The sequence below is a fragment of the Xyrauchen texanus genome, chromosome 34, assembly GCF_025860055.1.
Source record: "Xyrauchen texanus isolate HMW12.3.18 chromosome 34, RBS_HiC_50CHRs, whole genome shotgun sequence".
Taxonomy (NCBI): domain Eukaryota; kingdom Metazoa; phylum Chordata; class Actinopteri; order Cypriniformes; family Catostomidae; genus Xyrauchen; species Xyrauchen texanus.
The window spans coordinates 18361294-18383546 of NC_068309.1; the positions used below are offsets into that span (position 1 = coordinate 18361294).

The window sequence follows — 22253 nt, forward strand, 5'->3', positions numbered from 1 at the left end:
CTCTGGAAAGCTCGGGTAGCTCGGGAGGCAGAGCTCTGGAACGTTCGGAGGGTGGAGCTCTGGAAAGCTCGGAAGGCGGAGCTCTGTAAAGCTAGGAAAGCGGAGCTCTGGAAAGCTCGGGAGGCTCGGAAGGCGGAGCTCTGGAAAGCTCGGAAGGCGGAGCTCTGGAAAGCTCGGAGGGCGGAGCTCTGGAAAGCTCGGAAGGCGGAGCTCTGGAAAGCTCGAGAGGCTTGGGAGGAGCTGACTCTTGGACGGGCACGACCACTGGCGCTGGCTTTTGGACGGTCATGGCTACTGGCGCTGGCTCTTGGACGGTCATGGCTACTGGCGCTGGCTCTTGGACGGTCATGGCTACTGGCACTGGGACGGACAAGACCACAGGCGCTGGCTCAGGGACGGTCGAGGCTACAGGCGCTGGCTCAGGACCGGTCGAGGCTACAGGCGCTGGCTCACTGACGTCGGAGGCTACAGGCGTTGACTCACTGATGTCGGAGGCTACAGGCGCTGGCTCACTGACGGCGGAGGCTACAGGCACTGGCTCACTGACATCTGAGACGACAGGCGCTGGCTCACTGACGTCGGAGGCTACAGGCGCTGGCTCACTGACGCCGGAGGCCACCGGCGCTGGCTCACTGACATCGGAGGCTACTGGCGCTGGCTCACTGACATCGGAGGCTACTGGCTCGCTGGCCGTGGAAAGCGTGGGCTCTGGCTTGCTGGCCGTGGCAGGCGTGGGCTCTGGCTCGCTGGCCGTGGCAGGCGTGGGCTCTGGCTCGCTGGCCGTGGCAGGCGGAGACTGGGGAGCAGAAGCCTTTCCTCTTCTCCTCCTCCGCCGGGCGGACGAAGCTGGCAACGCTGGCTCGTTGGCCGTGGCAGGCACGGAAAGCCCAGAGGCGGAAACCGGGATCGAGAGAGGTGGTTCCCCGGCAGCGAGTTCGCCCAAGACTAAACTCACATATTCCCTCCACGTGAGGTCTCCGGAGTTCGGCAATTCCCTCAGCTGGTATGTTGGTAGCCCGAGCTGGTAGATGGTCTTTAGGGATGCGTCGTCGAAGCCGGTGTGGAGGGCAACAGTGGAAAAGAAGTGGGAGAACTTGCGGATGGTCAACTTCGCCTGGGTCAGTTCCATGAGGTAAGCTGCTAGATCCATTTGTGGTCTTTCGTTCTGTTACGAATGCAGACAGCGAAGGCAGACGAGGAGAGCGGATCTAAGTGCAAGCTTTACTTTTTTGAAACACAAAAACACAAAGGAAAACCCTCAATGGGGAAATAAACATAACACAGAAAACACAGGCAGGGAACACACACCGGTCTAACAACATTCAACGAAAGACAAGGACTGAACCAAAAACCACGATATAAATACACAAGGACAGGATGATTACAAATGATAAACAGGTGTGAACAATGACACAAAATGGCAGTGATGATGACACAAACCCCTTTTTGGCTCTAATCGAAGAATAAAGAAATACTTCGCCGTGAGTATGCCGGGGCCTTTATCCGTTATGGAGCAGGGTGTCATAATCCAGGGTTAAAAGCAGTTCTACTGTAACTCCCCTTCAAAATAAAAATTTTCAACTTGCTAAAGTAGCCTTAACACAGTGTTGAAAAAGATAACCAAAAGTTACATGTAATAAAAAAATAAGTATTTTGAGGATGGACATGCAATGAATGGAATGTCTGATTGAAGACAGACTTGAATGACTCAACCAAAACTGTTTCTTCTAAACTGAGAAAACATAAGCATCAAAAGCCACTAGGAATGCATCATCTCTTAGTGATGTTTTTGCTTCTCTTACAGAGACAATCCTCTTTTGCTTTTCAGTTCTCATTCATGATCTCTCATAACCATTCAAAGCACAAATACAAACACAAGTTGCATGCATGACCAAGCTTAAACAGCAGATTCCATTCAGTAAACAGGTGTGATGATCTTTGAAGCATATATTTGATGTAGTAACATCCTTTTGCAGCATGCTTAAGACTTTGTATGCATGCCTTCCATTCCACACCTATACGTCACAACCTTTCATTATCTGAGTTTAACAGGTCTGCTAATGTTCCAATACATTTCCAGCAACCTTAATGAGATGGAACTTCTCATCAGACAGCCACGACACTGAATCAATACGATCACCTACAAGTTTGTCAGGGTTATTTATAAGATATAGAAGGATGGCTACCGAGAGTCTATCACGTCTTATAGCTCAGCAGATGGGGCCATACGGCATCATTTTAATGTGTATGGTTTTGGTATTGATATAAACAATTGGCTATACAAAAACAACAATAAGCCTGGTAGAAGACATAATACAACATGGTCTTTCCATCAACTCACTCCCCTCACACAATACTTGGAGCAAGACTTTTACAACAAAATAAAGTGAGTTCTCAAACAAGCATGGATTCAGCTGTCCATGAAGAAGTGTGAAGCTTTTGTTCTATTATCTCAGTCAAAGTATAGTGATCTGTTTGGCAGGCTTGAAGGACACCGTAAAGAGGGCAATGGGTATATAGTTGGAAAGCTGTTGTAGTAGGAGGGAATCAGTTACAGTAGTGAGACGTAGTTTGCACGGCCTCTAAAAATTGCATAACAAAGAGACCTGTGGTGTCCACGTCATTGCGTACATGAGTAGATTTATGACAGCAATCATGGTTTGATTAGGATAAATAAATAAGAATCCAACAATAAGATGAGTGATTGAAAACAGAAAATATCCTTAATTACCATAAACTGACTGTTTACTCTGGTTAAGAAGGATATTTTTCTCTGCAATCAAACAGCCTCACAAATCATAATGCTGCTTGTTCTTATTTGGTCTAGCCTGGTTTCCCCCCCTAGGTTACCACAAGAAATATTACAGCATTTACAGCTGTTCTGTAATTTTTTCAATGTTAAAATACTTTGCCTCTAGATGTGCAGAGATATAAACAAGCAATTAGTAGGTTGATTTCCTTGACGAATGCAGATACTGAGGGGCTTTCAAACATTGCATTTTGTTTGAAAGGTCTGACATGTCAAGTTCTGGCTCAACCAATGAGATCACTTTTTTCCATTGTGATGGTTGATGTGAACATTAACTGAAGCTCCTGACCGGTATCTGCATGATTGCACTGCTGCCAAATGATTGGCTGATGAATAAGTAGGTGCACAGCTATTCCTAATAAAGTGCTCAGTGAGTATATATATATATATATATATATATATATATATATATATATATACACACACACACCGATCAGCCACAACATTAAAGGGAACCTATTATGCAAAATTCACTTTTACATGGTGTTTGTACATAAATGTGAGTCGGCACCCTACAATGTTAAAAGTCCACCCACTCCTCTTTCTTATCTTTCTCTTTATCAAAAACAGTGTGTCAAAATGAACGGTTTTCGTTTCTGCTCTAAAGTGACATCCCAGGCCTTGCCCACGACTGCTGACGGACTCCACCCTGCTCCCCTGAGTGATCTATACACAGTCTGCCATTTTTTTCTGAGATGGAGCAAATACAGTGAGAAGATAATGTCTCAGCTTCGCAAGTGTCAGACTTTGATGTATCAGCAAACATCGGATTGCTGTCTAAAAGAATTGATAAGATTGGATGATTGTGTGATGAAACATGCATTAGTAAAAATGATATATAGGTCTACCTCTACACTGGGGTATCTGACATTGGTCAGATAAACAGATTTTAGACAACCCCATATTAATAATATTTGCTGATTGAATGTTATGTTGGGCAGGTCAGGATGCTCAAACAGAATAATATTATGAAAGCACCACCGAAACACAGTGTTTACACTTTTCAGGATATCAAACTATGAATGACTTGTAGTTGTCTCTGCACATTAAACTGGGGAAGGAGAAAGTATTTTAACATCAAAACACAACACAAATCAGGCTTAAAGATGGTTTATATATAATCTAATGTAGCCTATAGGTAATAGCTGTAACTATTAAGCATAAATAAACTATGGCGTACCTCTGCTGCATCTCAGTCAGACAACACCGACTGAGGTGATCGTGAATGATCGGTGGCAACTAGACTTGCCACGATATCATAATTTTAACACCGGTGCGGTGTTCACGTTCAAAAGGACTAACACCGGTATTACTGCTGGTTGGACGCTAAGTGGTACTATGGGGTAATTTTCGTTTTGTTCATGGATTTTCAACAGCTGTGAAGGGCAACATCTCTTTGGCAACATTTGGTGAATATTCTTGCTTTAGTGATTTTGCATTGAAAATAAAATATGTTTATTTAAATTAAATTACATTATTTAAAGCAATTAAAATAACGAAGTGGTCCAAAAAAATAAAATCACATATAACCACTTTTCCATTTATCTATGACAACAGGAAGAAAATTAATAATAAAAATTAAGATTTAAAAACAATTATACATGTAAACATAATAATTCTAATGATGATAATAATCATTGAAATATAAATCACGGTTCGAGGTGAACATGTTTTTGTTTTATTTTAAGATTTATTATGGAAATAAAGCAAACTGAACTCGGAGCATCTCCTGAGCTGAGATGGTCTGAGGTCATTTGTAGCATTCTCATAGATTATACTATTCTTGCCAATTTTTTTCAGAAGACTAAAACAAAGAAAGAGTGAGAACACTTTACATATGTGTGTTCCATGAGACAGCACTTCAGACATGTGCATAGATGGCTTTTCTGTCATCTGTTCTTAAAAATATAATAAAGTGTGTTTCTTCAAGTGCGTATGTGTGTCTAACAGCATTTCTTGTATTATTTGATACATTGGTAAAGAACATCTGTCTTTCAATGCATTATTTAGATTAATTTATCATGGGTCACAAACTCTTCATTAGGCAACTATTCTTTATTTACGGCTATTCTATTCTTTAGGCTAGTGTATTGATATCGGAAATTCAATTCATAATTTTTCCACCTTTTACCCGGTATAAAATTTTACACCGGTGTTGTCCATTGTACCGAGTAAAACCGGTAACACTGTACACCGTGGCGACCCTAGTGGCAACAAGTCTTATTTATCACACTTTCTTCTTAACCTAAAGGGCAAAAGGTTGGTAAATAGCTCTGTCTCTGCTTGCCACACCCTGATGACTGTCAGCAAACTCACAAAAGTCCTAGATGGAAAGACTAGGTGTTCCCTTGAGTGTCACATTTTTTCTCTTTTTTTCCACCTCCACCTGTGATCTTTGTGGTGTCCACTGTCCAGGAATGGCTGACAAGCTGCTTGAATCATGTTGAAACCTGACACCAGTACCTGCTTGTGATGAATCAAGAGCAGGGCTTTGTAGCAGTGGTTAACATGTGAGCTGCCCCTGGAGACTTTAGACTAATTCAACTTAAGGAAACATGAGGAGAGCAGGTGAATTAAAAAGAAGCTTTGTTGCACCTCTCTGAGGAGAATCGAGAGCATTTTCTGTGTGTGATGAAGAGGAGGGTGTGGCTGGGCCGTAATGATGGATGCTCGGCGATGAATCAGCCCATTCAGCCGGGAGAGGGATAAAAAGGAGCCAGGGATGCCAGTTCGAGAGAGAGATGCACGCAGCAGTCTTGTGTGTGTGTGTGTGTGTGTGTGTTTTGTGTTATGCTGGAAAGCAGTTTTATGTTGTGTTTTGTTCATTTGTGTCATTAAATGTTTGTGTTGACTGCTTAGCCGGTTCACGCCTCCTCCTTGCCCTTCCTGTGAACCTGTTACATTAGTACCAAAACCCGGGAAATGTACACTTCCCTCCCTGTTGCCCATCACACTTCTGCTGTTAGCTGTCAGACCATGAGAAAAGTCTCCTCACCTGTTCAGGCGTCAATCTTATGTTATAGCAAAGTACAGCACAGGTTTATCAAGTGAAATCATAAAATAAAATGTAACCAGGTGCTACTTGATTTATTTGACAATAATTGAATTGTACATTAAATGTATTTAAAATATATTTTTTTAAATTTTGAATAATAATACAATAATCCAGGACACAAACGTGGGCTCCATCACTTTTAGTGTGAATCTAAATTAAATACTTAACTACACTTTGTGACACTGTCATACAAACGTGGTGCTTAAGGCAGGACAAAAAATGTTGATCTGCATATCTACATAGACCAACAATTTTAAAAAGGGCAGAAAGAATAAAAGAACGGCCCCTAAATCAACCTCACACAGATTGATAAACTCAATTGCAATATGGATTGCTGTGGACTGTATGCCAGTGATAGGCTTATGTTCAAAGATATGAAAATAAAAACAACAATATATTGACACTAAAGTCACTTTTTATAATGTCTTGCAATTTAATGCTTTAATTGTCTGCCACGATACAGTTACAGTGTGCCTCTGAATCATCTTTATTTGGGGGCTTTTCTTGGCAAATCTTGAATTATGTAATTCATTAATTAATTGGTACATCATGTTATTATATGATATAAAAAAAAATAATAATAATATATACTGTGTATATATATATATATATATATATATATATATATATATATTATTATAAAACTAACATAAATGTAGGTCTTTTCAACACACAAAGTGATCATATGGCTTTAGAAGACTTGGAATACAGTGCATGAGTAGTATCGACTAGGGAATGGGATGTGCTACGGTGGTTGATTAGTGGGGCGACTACTAGAATTATTATTATAAGTGGTGGTGATTTTAATGAGAGACACTCTCTTGGAGAGCATTTATGCATGATGACAATAGTCAATACAGTAAAACCCTCTGCAAGAAGTTTCGTCTCTTTAATGCTTTAAGTTTAGTCCATTCACCACTGCTGTTACAGCTATCAAAGCGCTGCATCAACATGTTTACATTGAAACGCACATTCTGCATTCAGAATGAGCATAAGCAGTTTTCTGCAGTTCTTTATTGAAGCCTCTATTATTTATTTTCTAACTTTGATTAGGAATGGGCATTTTGGTCATTCTTTCTAGTACTCAGACTAATTACTCGTCAAGTACTCGAGGGGCAATGATATGTACATTACTGTATATATAATAACATGTCTGACAAATGTCTTTGGCTTCTGCATTCTGCCTCTTTTTGTTCCAGTGTATCGTCTCTTCATTATTATAGGCTGTTAATAAATGATCTCTTACAAAATTTACAAAAGATTGCATAATCAAAATATAATGCATAATGTTTTGTCATTATGTGAAGATTCACTGCCCAACTCAATGAAAGAATGTGCACAACGCGCATCTGTCTGTTCTTCCTTCAGGTTATCGTAGTAATCTTAGTAAGTGTGCACCGTTTTTTTTTGTGACTGTCTGAACCGTTTATTTTCAAATTGATGTTTGAGTAACAGGAGACACTATAACTATAACTTTTTTAAAATGCGTGTTAAGTTGAAGTTCAGATTTGAAGACGCTGCATTCTGTTCCATTTAGCTGCGCTCTGTCTAGCTGCTTGAAATACATGCTGCATATGTGCTGCTTCAGTGCATTCTGCCACTCTCTTTCTCTTTCTCTTTCTCTCTCTCTCTCTCTCTCTCCATCTCTGTGTATCTGTCTCCCCAAGTGTTCTCTCCTGTGGGGAAGAACGTGATGCTTCGTATTGTTGTTGCTGTGATGATTCATGAAGCGTTCCAAACGCAGAGTTGGAATTTCCACCTTTCACTGGGGAAAGTGCAACGGAATGAAACTTTATGCCGAACTTCTTACTTGGAAACTTGTTCGATATCTTCAACTCCCATTTCGTCAAGATGCAGGTGTGTTACATCACGCAAACTTGTCGGCACCCAGGACAGGGAGGTTTACAGTCAGTGACAAACATTCACTTTTATTAAATAATATCCATTAACGAGTCAAAGTTCTTACTTTAAATGATAATAAAACGTGTTTAGCAAACGTTTTGCAGAGACAGGTGTTCAAAACATGGTTAATTACACTCTCTTTTGATTATCTTAACGATTGTGTTGCAGCATCGTATATCAGTTTTGTTGCTATGAGATGTCTCTGACAATCAATGTACCCCTCAAAATCACAACATAATCAATCTCAAAATTAAACATAAACTCCCTCTTTGACATGTTTGTGTTTAGTTGCCAGGTAATAGTCACTGAATTTTGAATTAAGTGAAAAGTCACATCACACGTAATCACCATTGATCATTGTTTTCATGATCGATCATTGCTGCCACGTCTGAGTACCCATCCCTAACTTTGATAGTTTCATGCAATAAGATGTTATAATTATTTAGACTATTTATTAGTTGAATATCCGTTATTCATATATCCATGTTGAAGTGCTCCGCTAAGCGTATGTATATCCCTCTAATAGATGTCATATCGGAGTCAAGAAAATAACAGAGTCTAATTATACATTATTATCCTTAACACTGACAAGTAGATTTTGAAAATGTGTAGTTTGTCAGCCTGTGTGACAATCCTTAAAATTTCTTCTTTTTTGCTCCTCAGAAGAAAGACATACAAATATATAAAGAACATAATCAATAGGCTGAAAAATATGAGAATGTATATCTGCTAAATCGCTCTACTCTAGCCTACTGCTCCAATTATCAGTGGATTAGTCTTATTAGGCCACATTAAGATGTGCTTGTGGAGCCATAAACAAAATGTTAAAACAAGAATTAAAGAACGAGCATTGTGTGTGAGCAACAAAACATGTCACAGAAGTAAAAAATCCTCTAAATCTAAAGATTACAGCTTACACAGGGAGGAACAGTTTTGCTTTACACACAAAAGTGTGATAGTGTTACAAAAAGAGGACGTTCAGTGCTTCTCTCAGATTTCACTCTCAATATTTCATAGGGACTCTTTTATCTGCATCAGTTACCTTAGCAGTGGGATTAGCACTCCCTCTGGACCCGCACACGACTTGTTTACCTGCCCAGATACACTGAGAGACCTTCACAGTGTAATGACGTAGAATACAATGTCATTAAAATAATAGTTCACCCAAAAATACTCACCCTAATGTTGTTCCAAACCCGTAAAAACGTATTTCGTTAAGCAGATTGTTACGGACTGACAGGTGTAAGTTAGTCTCAGTCACCATTCACTTACATTGGATCTTTTTTTTTAGAAAATAATCAATGCTGACTGAGTCGGACATTCTGCCTGACAACTCATTTTCTGTTATACAGGTTTGGAACAACATGCCGGTGAATAAATGAGAGAATTTAGCATTATTGGGTGAAATCTCTCTTACGAAGAGGCTACACTCCTAAAAAAAAAAATCCAAGTGGAAAAGTAGATTAAGACTAAAAAAAATAGAAAGGGGGTGTTTTTTGTTTAATGTAGCATGGCAGGACAAAACTCTTCAGCCTGGTGACTGTAAGTAAGCAACAAGTTTATGAGTCAATGCAAGACAGAAAAATGGCATTAGCTCAATCAAATCAAGATTGTGTTTGAGTCGGCTCAACAAAACCCCCTCACTGAGAAAGGGGGTCGAGATTTTCAGCAGGGGTGCATTGTGCCCCAAACTAATCCTGTCCTTAGAGACCAATAGCCACACAAAGACACAGCAAACAACAGACTCCAGTACATAGTAACACAAAAAGGCTGAATCAAGCAAAACCAACTGGCCAAATAAAATATAAAGAAATGTAATAAAGACTTTTCGTGGTATATTTTAGAGTAGATAGTAGGGATGAGTGATACCACTTATTTTCTTTTCGATCCAATACCAATAATTTCAAGTCCAATTTTGCTGATACCAACACAATACCTCTAATAAATAGATTTATTTGTGATTTCTTGAGATAAAATAGGTCATTTAAAATATTATGTTTAGTCATAATTCAAGTCATTACTTTTAACATGAATAAGCCTAAAAAGAAAATTACTAGACTTCTATTTTGTTTACCCTTAAAATAAATAACCATGGTTTTACAACAGTAACTATTTTAAACATGGCATTTAGTTGAACCAGTCACCACAAAATTAACCATCGTTAGGCTACTACTACAATATTACTGTAATAAAACCATGGTTTTACTACAAAAACTTAAAAAAATAAATAAAAAAATACAGGTATAACTATGGTTACTGCAATATAACTTTAGTGAAACCATGGTTAATTTTTGTTTTTTATTATTATTAATTAACAAAAATTACAGAACATTAGCAATGTTCTAACAACTTATTTAAATGGTCTGCACTGCACGTTTTTAACCTTAGCAGTCATCAAAGCACTTTACACTGAGTCTCATTCACCCATTCACACACCAATGACAGCAGAGCTGCCATGCAAGGCAACTTGGGGTTCAGTGTCTTGCCCAAGGACACTTCGGCATGTGGAGTCATGTGGGCCAGGAATCGAACCGCCAACCTGCTCTACCACCTGAGCCGCAGCTGCCCCTATTTAAATACACTTTTAACAAACATCACACAAACTCATAATAAATTAAGTGGTTTCTCTGATTTTCTATCATTACCTCTGCAAAGCACTGTTCCCTTTTGTTTGAATGAGCGTTGTGACGGCGCGCACGCTTGTCTGCTTGTATCTTTCAGCATGTATGTTAATATGAGTATGACACATACATATACGTATGTTCCCATCTGTCACAAGTATTTGCTAATATAGCCTATTCCATTTTATTTAGCTTTGAAGCTTATGCTTATTGTTCATGTTCATTGTACAAAATAATAATATCCCAATCAATATTTTGAGTGAGGATTGATATTTTTTAAGTATCTATATTTTAGGATCGATCCACCCATCCCTACTGCTAGTCAAGATGAGTGGAAGATAAAAATAGTTCTGTGTCATGCAACAGTTCTCTCATATAATTCTTTTTTCCCACTTCGAAGCTTATGAGATGCATTAATATTCATGTAATCTAAAATCACTTGTTAAAAAAACTAAGAATCTATATTTTTAAGTGAGAATCGATATTATTGATACCACATCATTATCAGAAGTATCAATACTTTAGTTTCGCTCTCCCCATCCCTAGACAGTCCCCTGAACTGTTATATGGTCTTGTGTGCATTACAATTTTGGATTAACAGCCTCATTTAAAAGATAGCATACTGGACTAAGAAAGAAACAGATGTCTCCATCCAGATTATCAAGGAGCAGATTATGAAGTGGACATTTAAATAGAAGATGACAAAGTGGCCGTAGATGACTGAAAATTAACCCTGTTGCAAATCTTGTTTAACAAGGACAAGACCTGACTGCTATAAACACCCTCATGTACCAATAGCAAATACTGAGAAAATTGCCTGGTTGTCAATTAAACAGTATTTGTTCTCACTGTAATCATTGACATCACTGCATCGGTCTCAGGATCATTGTGCGATCATGCATAGAGTTGCATGTTAGGTCACAATAATAACACAAGCTGATAATACTACATAAAGCTGCAGAACTTTTTACACTTAATTTTAGGGTGAAAGATCTGATAAAGAACACAAAAGACAAAAATAAGGGTCTGAACTGGTGTAATATGAATCCACCTTTGGTAAATCTTTGAGAATCAGCATAAACTGAATAGTACACAAGACAGAAGCCTTTAGAGAGAAAAATATTCAATTTATATATAATCATTTTGCATTTAAGTCCAAAGAACAACTTAGTCATCTGCGGTATTAGTTCTATGCAATGAAAATTCGTAAAACACACACACACACACACACACACACACACACACACACACACACACACACACACACACACACACACACACACACACACACATTGTAGTGAAATAATTACTAAGTGCAGATTTTACTGTACTGTTGAATTACTTTGAACATTAGTAATAGACTACATCTATCTTTCCACATTTCCACTATCATTTCCACTATCTTTTTATGCACCAGAGGTCAACATAAAACAAAAATAATCAATATAAAGTCATTAAATATGCTAAATTACAATGAGCAGTAATAGCACAGCTGTCACTCACTTGGCATTTCTAGGTTACAGTGAGGCACTTACAATGGAAGTGAATGGGACCGGTTTTTGAAGGGTTTAAAGACAGAAATGTGAAGTTTATAATTTTATAAAAGCACTTACATTAATTATTCGTTTACAATTCATGTATTATTTGAGCTGTAAAGTTTAAATCGTACTTTTTAGGGTTTGTTTTCATTACATCGTCATGGCAACGAAGTTGTAAAATTGGCTATAACTACACAAAAAAGGCTAGTAAGAAATTGCATCATACTAAAATTGTGTTAACAAGCATTTGTCTTGTGGCTATACTTTTGAAACAGTGAGTATTTGAACTTTTACAGATTGTCCCCATTCACTTCCACTGTAAGTGCCTCAATGTAAGCCAGATTTTTGCTTTTTTAAAGTTAAGGAAGGGCAAGTCAAAATAAATGTTTGTGGTAATCAACATTATGCCACAAATGCTGTCGATTAAGCTTAATTTGTATTGAAACCAGAATATTCCTTTAACAATCACAACAAACACTAGGACTCCACAAAATGACAAAGCTTAGTGTTCACAGGTCAGGTTTAAGTACAACAAATGAGGCATTCAACAATAAGGCACCTTTTCCGAACTTTTCCGAACCTGAAGAAATGACGAATCATCCACGGTTTCATCAATAGCTCAGTTTCATTATAACATTTAAAATTTAAAGAATGTACGAGGACATTCAGGATCAATAGGCAATCAATGAATTAGCCTAGTTATTATTTATCCCCAGAATTGATTAGACTGAAATTGACAGACAAACGTAGACCACAACTTCCCATATGCAACGGATTTATAAAATATGAACTATCACTCGTAATAATGCAAGAGCTCGTCGGATAAACCTGGCAGTGTCTCAAAACCGATTAAGCTGCCTATTTAGAATGTTGAGTCAGTTTCGAACGCGCATTAATGCTGTCTATGTAGACAGCTCAGCATGTTTTGAACACAATGAACACCGAAACTGCCGTCAGACAGCAGAGCAGACCGAAACCAGTCAAAACACACCTACACCTGTCCGCGGCACTTCCCAGTCCTTGATAGGAAGTTGAGGGCAAATAAACAGAAGTGCTCGACGTCAAATGGTCGAATATTTTAAGTAGAGGATTTTATTTTTTTATGAGCCACTGGAATGGTTTAAATGTGGTATATTACATTAATTTATTAAGTCTCTCTGCAAAGACTGGTGGAACTTGGCTGCGTTTACTCCACTCCACACTGTAAATAAATGACGTTATATTTACTGACCCTTTGTAACATGCCTTATTTACTATTATAACAGTGTAATGAAGCTTTAAAACTATCACAACAACTCACCTTAGAATAGAGGTCGTTCACAGACATGATCCCAGATAAAAGAGCTCGTTCTCACGAGAACTAGTCACATCAGCGCAGGTTAAGACTGAATGTCTCCGGTTAAATATGATAACATTCCCATCGAGTTTTGTAATCCAGGTTTCCTCTGTCCTGTCGCCTTGTTGTGCTGGCTTGTACTTTTGAACTCCCCCGACGGCTAATGTTAGCGCGCTAGCCGCGCCTGATCACGGCAGGTGTCTTTCCCCATACTGTAATTTGGAGTTTGAATTGGAATAGCCCCTGTCCCTCTTTCACCTCCTCCTCTTCGTAAAATCACGTTAATATGACAGACGAATGTGACTTATATCTAAGTTCAATGAATGGCTAAAATATATAGTTTCAATAGGAATAAAAAGTGTGTAATTGTCAACATGCAGGAGCGAAGTTTCTGCCCTCCCTTCATCCCTTCTCCACGGACTCGATCATGCTGACTGACATGACCGCAGCGCACCGGCAGTTTCTCACGGATCAACGGGCTTCAGTGTTGTATAGGGCGACACCCTCTGGCGATTGCGAGGACCGCACTAAGAAACATGCTAAAAGCATTTCCTGTACGATTCATTAGATAAGAGGTTTTCAAACTTTTTGATACCCAGGACCCTCAAAAATGACAATCACCCACCTAATTATATATTGTACGTATAAAAAAAGAAAAAATTAAGAAAACTTTTAAGTGTGATATTACTGTATAAAAACAATGGCAATTATTAACTTTGTTGTTGTAGGCCTACTTAAGCCAAAATAAATAATTTAAATATCTGTAGGGATGTACCAATGTATCGGCCAATTATTTAACAAATTAAAATCATCTGCAATAACCATCGATACAAACCAACGATAACAACCATTGGTTTTTCATATCAGCATTTTCATGCTTAATATAAGCATAAAAACACTGGGATGTAAAACGATGATTTATTTATAATTCATTATGTAAATGTATTAATATGAATAACGTTTATAATAATTTTTGTGTGTAATATAAAGAAATACCTTTCAAAATAAACAAATGCAGAACAAGTAAAAAATGTAGAATATAATTCATAAAATGAATTTGTAATGTTTTATCATAAAATTTAAAATTTGACTTCTATTGTTTGTAGCTGCTAAAACAGAAATACAAAAGTGCAAAATAACCCCATACGAAATACCCCCAATTATTATTATTTTTAATAATTTACAATTATTAAAAATACATTTAGAATTTATACATTTATTTGTTTTTTATCTTATATGTAACTTTTTTGTGGCTCTCTTAAAATTTTGGTCCATGTTCAATTATTTATTGTATTATATATTGAACAATAAAATTGCTTTTGTGCCTATTTGTATATTTTAAATGCATTATTCCTGTAAGCAGAACAATGATTTGATGACAAAATAAAGTGAGTAACGTGCAAATATTGGTATCAGCCTATATTTATTTGTTAAAATCTGTATCGCATCTGCCAGAAAAGTTCAAATCGGTGCATCCCTAATTATCTGGAAAATATTTTGCCAACTTTGTAGTATGTTGAAAGCATATCTTTCTTGAAGTAAAACATTAAGATTAAACTGAAATGACAATATTGTCAAATTCGGTATATATATATATATATTTTTTACTTTTTTACATTTATAAAATTTTCTCTGAAAGTTTCCACAAACCCCCTAGCACCCCCACACGGCCCCCTGGGGGTCCCTGGACCCCAGTTTGAAAACCTCTATATGCAAACATCAAAATGTTAGGTCTTGACATTTAGAATATAATACGATGTATTTGTTCCTATAAAGGCTTTCAATTTATAGAAGTATCATTTAAATAAGCTCTTATCTCAAAATGAGAAGAAATGCCAAGCCAAGTATAAATTTGACTACTTGAGCTATAAATGACATGTTGATGAAATATTTATTCATACAGGCCTATTTCAGCAATTCAATGTGTTTTTGACCTCAAAATATAAACATTTTATTTCATATATTTAATCTTTAAGGCATGATGTTCTTAGAAACATGTGATTGTACCTTGACTATGCTGCTTTTATAAAACTAATTAGGCCGTATATGCAAAATTCTGCATGGTTTTTTGCACTATGTGTGCCCAATGTTTGTATCATTTCATAAAGACAGAAAGCTCACTAACACAGCAACATCTTGGCTCTTATCTGCAAGGTACACAGTTGACACACAGAGCAAGAGTACATTACTGGCTCATTCAGAATATCATTAGTATCGGAGTCCTAAATAAGTACATAAAAAGTGACTTAAAACAATACAAGCATACGGACAAAAAAAAAAAAAAAAAAAACAAAACAGCCTACCATGGTTTTGATTTGGATTAGAATGAAAGATTAACTGAGAGATCAACATTTTAAGCAGCATTCAACTTACCTTGACATAAAGCTCATGTTCACGCATTTTCCTCTCTTTAGACTGAAAATTCCGCTAATATCCACATACACAGTGATCATCAGAGATTTGAATCAATAAGATATTTCATATTTCTCATGTCGTGCTTGAAAATAGTAAATAAAGTACTTTGCTGAATCTGTTTTGTTAAGTCAGAAACCGGCTTGGTTAAAAGTTGAAACCTGTCTGAACCACCAAAGGAGAGAAAGAGAAAAAAAGAGACAGATATTACATCAGACCAATTCCTCCACACCCATACCACTCCTAGGTCAGGTATTGGGTGTTGACTAACCTTTTTACCATGCTTGATCAGTTGTGGAATCTGCCAAACATAGTGTCAAAAGTTCCACCCACACACACTCTAATAATTTAACGCAGTAGAATACTGGTTTTGAGGCCTTTGTTTGCAAAAATCATTATGGAAATTCACTGCAGTCATTGTGTACTCGTAAGGATTTTAACCTGCCAACTTTTGACCTTTTCATTGTACTTTAAATGTTCATGGACAGTTGTTTTCAATTAGATGATTGCTGATAAGACTGAGTTATGGTTGCTGTTAGAGTTGGTATAGAGGAAGTATGTTACTCCTTTCAAATAAGGAGCAAAAGAGCAGAAACTCAATTCATTGAAATGACTGACTTTCTTGAAATAATTCACTTATAACCATGTAAAAATCTCCTTCCGAACAAGTTTGTCCAGTCTAACTTCCATATAATTACTGATCCAAGAAGATTTCATTGAATAGATAATACCATAACCTTTACACAGGGACAGTAGACCTGATTACACAAATGCGTTTATAAAAAATAGATGCGCAGCACAATATGACACAGAGTTGCATAGCTTGAACAATTATATGTATGTTACCAAAAAAGTTAATCCTCAAAGAAAAATTAAGACGAGCTACACTAAATCCATATTTATTTATATAAGTTTCAAGTGTGTAAGTAGTAATGTTAATGAGGAAGTAACTGAAAAAACTATTTATGTCACTTTTTAATCAACAAAATTTTATTGTTGGGAGAGTTACTACTGTAATAATGTATAGATAAACTGTAATAGATCTGACAATATTCGATTTATGCCATATTTAACTGTCCACCAAAGCTGGAGTTGGGACGTTCTCTTCTCCTGAAGGGGTGAACTGCCGTGGTGCTAGATATGGGGCTCGATAGGATGTCCTGTATTTTCTTATTATACTGTTCCTGGTACATTAGACCCTTTTTGAACTCTTGTTCTATCTCAGTTTGTTCTTCTTCTCGAAGGCGCTGGCGGTGCAGCATCTGAGCCAACAGATCAGCTTGATACTCCAGAGCAGCCTTCCTTAAACTGGAAATCCATGAAACAAGACATCAATATTTTTTTTTATTCAACACATGTATGGTTGAATAGATCAAAACCTACCAAGTTTTTTCTTCTTCATCCAGCAATTTGTTTTCTTGAATGATTAGGTCAAGCTCCTCTCTCTCTTTGACAAGCTCAGCCTGTTTCTGCATGTTCTTGTCCACTAAAAAGAAAAACAGGATCTTTAAGATCACTCTCAAGCATATACTGAATACAATATATGAAAAAGGAAGGGATCATTATATTTTTCTAAGGGTATAAAAAAATAAATACGGTAAATAAATAAAAGTCATGTCTTAGATGACAGATCTTTAAGCGTTCTCCTACACTTCTCCTGGATTTGTAATCGGCGAGTGTCCATGACATCCTTCATAAGCCGGTCTCTGGCTGTCTTTTCCAGGCGCCACTTATTCTCTCGACGAGCCCAGGCCTGCTGGAGCTCTGACTCAATCAGCTGCTCTGTCTCAGCCTCTTGCTGTTTTTGCTCTTCCAGCTGCTCTGCAAGATACTGCCGGTACCTGCGCTGCTCCTCTTGGCGCTCCAACTGTTCCGGAAAAACATTTCACAAGTCAACATATTTCCCTTTTTTTTTATGAGTCATTCTATAATATTTAAATCAAATGAGATTGCTCAAGCTTTTCTTCTACTCTATTAATGCATATGTCAGAATCATCTGCATAAACCTCATTCCTGCTATTTTAACACTTTAATACATTTCCAGCTATAGAAGAACTATTTTATTTAACTTTAAGTTATGGTCAAACCCTCTGCTGGCAACTGTGTAGCTATGCATATCGTTCTGGAGTCTTACCTTCTTGAGAACCTCCTCTTGCTTTTCATCTCTATTACTAGTCAATAGCTCCTCCAGAATGCTCATATCCTGTGCCAACTCTTCTTGTTGCTCTTGCGCCAGGCGCTTCATCTTCAGCCGAAGTGAAAGGTCTAGCTGCTTGCGTTGTTTGTCCTGGTTCTGGAGCTTCTGCCTGTGTGCTCTCTCTACCTCCAGTTGAAGCATCTCCCTCTGCTCTCGCTGAGGAATACCACAATCAAGAGAATCAATACTACACCTTGTAGGCTTTTTTGTAAACTGGCACATGAAAGCATTGAGACTTTCAAAGATCCCTTGTTAAATGTCACACTATGTTTTTGGGGGAACTATATTTATTTCTTGTCTGACACTTAATGAGATAAGAATGTAAAGACTGTTATACAAATGATTTTCATTAGTTTCCACGCTATAACTGTTAGTTTTAGTTTAGTTTTATTCATTTCAGAAGTTTTAGTGTAGTTTTTCAGAATACTAAGATTTTAATTGAACATTTCCCCCAAATTAATGATTTAACTGATATATTTTAAAATTTCTCAGGGATGCCTAGTGTTATTAATATCTGGTGGAATTTTTTATGTAACTTTTTTCGATGGTAAAATACTTTCTCTTCTCCAAGCTTAAAGGAATATTCCAGGTTGAATACAAGTTAAGGTCAATCGACAGCATTTGTGTCATAATGTTGAAGACCACTAAAGGGTTTAAAGGCAGAAATGTGAAGCTTATAAGCACTTTCAATAATTTTTCTGTTAAAACCCATGTATTATTTGAGCTGTAATATTGTTTAAATCATCATTATAACTGTCACGATTCCCCGTTGTCTGCTCTGTGTTTCTCTCCTGTCTCCTGTTCTGAACTACACTTCCCATAATCCCCTGCTCTCATCACTGCCAGTGTCATTGTTTCCACCTGTGTTTGTGATTTAATTATCATCCCTGTGTATTTAAGCCCTGTTGTTTGTTCATTCTTTGTCGGTCGTTTTATGTTATGGTTGTCTTTGACTGTGTTCCTGCCGTGCCCGCTGTGGATGTTTCTAGTGTTTATATTTTTGTTATCCCCTCGTGGATGTTTGTTTGTTCCCTGTGTTTTGATTTATTCTGTGTTTTCTTGTTTATTTAATAAAGAACTGCATTTAGATCCTCACTCCTCATCTGCCCTCGTCTGAATCCTAACAATAACAGTCATTTGAGTGTTTTAGGGTCTGTTGACATAACGTTATCAAGGCAATGAAGTTGTAAATCTGGATAACTTTACACAGAAAAGGTTAACAAGCTATTTAATCACACTAAAATCATGTTAACACATATTGTGTACGTCTTGTGGCTATACTTTTGAAACAGTGACTATTTTAATGTTTACGATTGGCCCCATTGGTTTTATTGTAAGTGCCTCACTGTAACCCATGATTTTTTTGCTCTTTTTTATTTTTTAAAGAATATGAGGGACAAGTCAAAATACATTTTTGTGCTTATCATAAGTATGCCACAAATGCTGTCAAACACTGAGCCTCTGTGGTGCTATAAAATTGCTTTGCTTGTTTGAGCAAACCTTGTTTGAAACAACAGCACTGAATCAGATCTGTTTGTTTGAAACTAGATGTTAGTTCGATCAACGGCAGTTGAGGGGAGTGTTTGAAAAAGCTGTTAGAAAACAGTGTTTATTATTTGCAATTCTTTTTGGTGGTGCTATTAACACAGAAATTACACACTTCAGCTTTAACAAATTAGTTTTAGAGTCATGGAAAATATTTTTGGATAAAATGTTTTCATTTATTTTTCGTTAAGAATTTTAACACTGATAAGTACAACTTAATTTGAAATTATTCAATCTATTAAAGGGATAGTTTATTTACAGTCATTTACACACCCTCATGCCATCCCAGATGTGTATGACTTTCTTCGGCAGAACACAAATGAAGATTTTTAGAAGAATATCTCAGCTCTGTTGGTCCTCACAATGCAAGTAAATGGTGGCCCAAAATCTGAAGTTCCAAAAAGCAGATACATCAGCATAATCAATAAGGCTCCAGTGGTTAAATCCATATCTTCAGAAAGGATATAAGTGTGGTTAAGAAACATATTAATATTTAAGTCCTTTTTTACTATCAATCTCCACTTTCACTTTCAGATTATTTTTCTTTAGTTTTTTGTCGATTCACATTCTTCATGCATATCACCACCTACTGGGCAGGGAGAAGAATTAATAGTGAAAAAGTAATGAATTTGTATCTGTTTCTCACCCACACTTATCATATCACATCTGAAGATATGTTTTTAACCACTGGAGTCTTATGCATTATTTTTAAGCTGCCTTTATGAGCTTTTTGGAGCTTCAAATCTTTGGTACCAATTCACTTGCATTGTGAGAACCAACAGAGATTAAATATTCTTCTAAGAATATTTGTTTGTGTTCTGAGGAAGAAAGAAAGTCATACATATCTGGGATGGCATGAGGGTGAGTAACTGATGAGAGAATTTTAATGTATGGGTGAACTATCCCTTTAAAGTACTGAATGTTGTATACCAGTAGTAGAGACTCCTCTTCCTTCAGTTGTTTGGCCTGGGTTCTCTGTTGCTCAGCCATTTCCATCTGTGCCTGCAGGAATGCCACCTGCTGGAGGTTGTTCTCTCTCTGGCGTTGAACCTCCTGGTTGTCACGCTCCTCTTTAGCAAACCTGTCACTCTCCCACATCTGAACAAACAATCTGTCTTCTTCTTGTTGCATTCGTCGCATTTCCTCCTGAGTACGGATCTGAGCTGCACGTTCAGTGCAGACCTCATCTTGCCTGCGCTTCACCTGCACAGCACGCAGCTCCTCACTTTGCTCTCTAAAACACAGGTAGATGGAACATAAAAATTAATTGAACTGCTCTTCTATTGTAATTACAAATGGAGCTTTTTATTGGATATACAGTCCACTTATGATCTCCCTGCTGAAAAGACAAGCATAGCTGGCCACCAATTGTGTTTTGGATGCTGGTGCCAGCAGGGCTTGAATTTGATAATGTATGCCACTAATGATATGCCCTTTTTTTATTAGCTGCTCCTACCTGAAGAGTTGGTCAAGCTTATCAGTAACAATTCTCTTTCTTTCACTCTCTCTTCTCTCTCGCAGGGTCTTGGCTCTTTCACGCATCTTAGCCTGCCTCTCCAACACTGTCTCCTTTTTTGCCTCCATCTCCTTGAAGAGATCCTGCTCCTCTGACTCCAGCAGTTCACGAAGTCTGTCAAAATTAGGGCCAGACAAAAAGTAATGTAAGTCATTACATTCGAGTGAAATATTTTTTTTCCTTATAACATATGAGGTTACATTCAAACCTTTCCCTTCTTTCATCAATGCTCATTTGGTACTGCTCTATTGCTTCATGCAGCCGTCTACCAATAGTGGCTGACACAATCCGGCGCTCTGTGTTCCTCTCCCAGCGCATTCTCACATCACAGGAGCTTTGATCCTTGGTGAACTCAAGCACCTCATTCCTTGCAGCATCCTGTTTCCTTCTCTCCAGAATGAGGAAGTCTGTGGGTTTGGATGAAGGCTGTTTTGCTCTCTAAAATGTGTACAAAATTAAAATAATATGTATATACAAACTGCAAGGATAAGAAACATCTCTCTCTGCGTTAATGCCACGCATTTAAATAAAGTTACAGCAAATTACAGCAAAGCATTATGAAAGAGGCTCATAAGAATATTTTCTAATAAATAAATAACTTACCACTGCCACTGAATGTGGTGTGGGTCCAGTTATTTCCCGACACTGCATCCTGTTTCGATGGACTGTCAACATTGTAAAAATGTTGTCTTTTTTCTGGTTCAAAGTAAAAACACAACGGTTCTCAGACAAAGGTTGTAACAAACCCTTAGCAAACCCTCCGCTGTCTAGATTTGTTTGTGCACCTGATGTTACCCTAGCAACGGCAAGCTTCGGTCTGCTGCCAGAGCCCTTCTATAAAAAACCTACAAGGTTAGCTATGGCAACCCTTTGACATTCTATGGGCGGTACACTGGCGAGGAAACCAGAGGCCGTATTTTAATAGATATCTATGGCGGAGATGCTTCAGTGTACTGAATACACTGTTTTTGTAAGGAAAAAGATAATCAGTTAATTAATTGACCGCCTGTCCGCTAATCTTCAGCATGTTTTACACTAAAAATATATTTTTTTTAAATCGCAGTTTTATCAGAGAAGATACGGAAAACTATTCGACAGGTAGGCATCAGTTTACGGCTCTTCCTTTGATTTGTATGGTATCCGCAAACGGTGACACTGTCGTAACAGGCTAGCTGAACATTACGCTCACTCCTTTGGTGAAACCGTGGATATTTTGAATAAGAATAGAAGATCTCTGCAGTACCTTTTTGCAGATGATTATTATTATGTTGTCAATTTGTATTATTCTTTAAATATATTAAAATTTTAAACAATTCAAATAT

The 22253-nt window shown here is 37.6% G+C and overlaps 2 protein-coding genes across 4 annotated transcripts in view; both read right to left on the reverse strand.

The window, feature by feature from the left end:
- Positions 1–15831, reverse strand: part of myo5b (myosin VB) — a 92594-nt gene extending 76763 nt beyond the window's left edge. The window contains exon 1 of one of the 3 annotated variants that reach the window (XM_052104034.1): positions 15635–15831. In XM_052104034.1, coding sequence (XP_051959994.1) covers positions 15635–15661 — 27 coding nt within the window. In that variant the 5' untranslated portion in view covers positions 15662–15831. Of the gene's footprint in view, positions 1–13225; positions 13675–15634 lie in introns of those variants that run through there. The other 2 variants (XM_052104037.1, XM_052104035.1) reach the window with 2 other exon arrangements.
- Positions 15832–16647: 816 nt separating this feature from the next.
- On the reverse strand, positions 16648–21715 carry cfap53 (cilia and flagella associated protein 53). Its single transcript, XM_052104847.1, has 8 exons — positions 21535–21715; positions 21140–21369; positions 20872–21045; positions 20346–20649; positions 17808–18026; positions 17324–17540; positions 17057–17159; positions 16648–16981 (listed from the first exon to the last, which is right to left on the reverse strand). The coding sequence occupies exons 1-8, from the start codon at positions 21604–21606 to the stop codon at positions 16732–16734; spliced, it is 1569 nt and encodes a 522-aa protein (XP_051960807.1). The 5' UTR covers positions 21607–21715; the 3' UTR covers positions 16648–16731.
- Between the last annotated feature and the right edge of the window lie 538 nt (positions 21716–22253).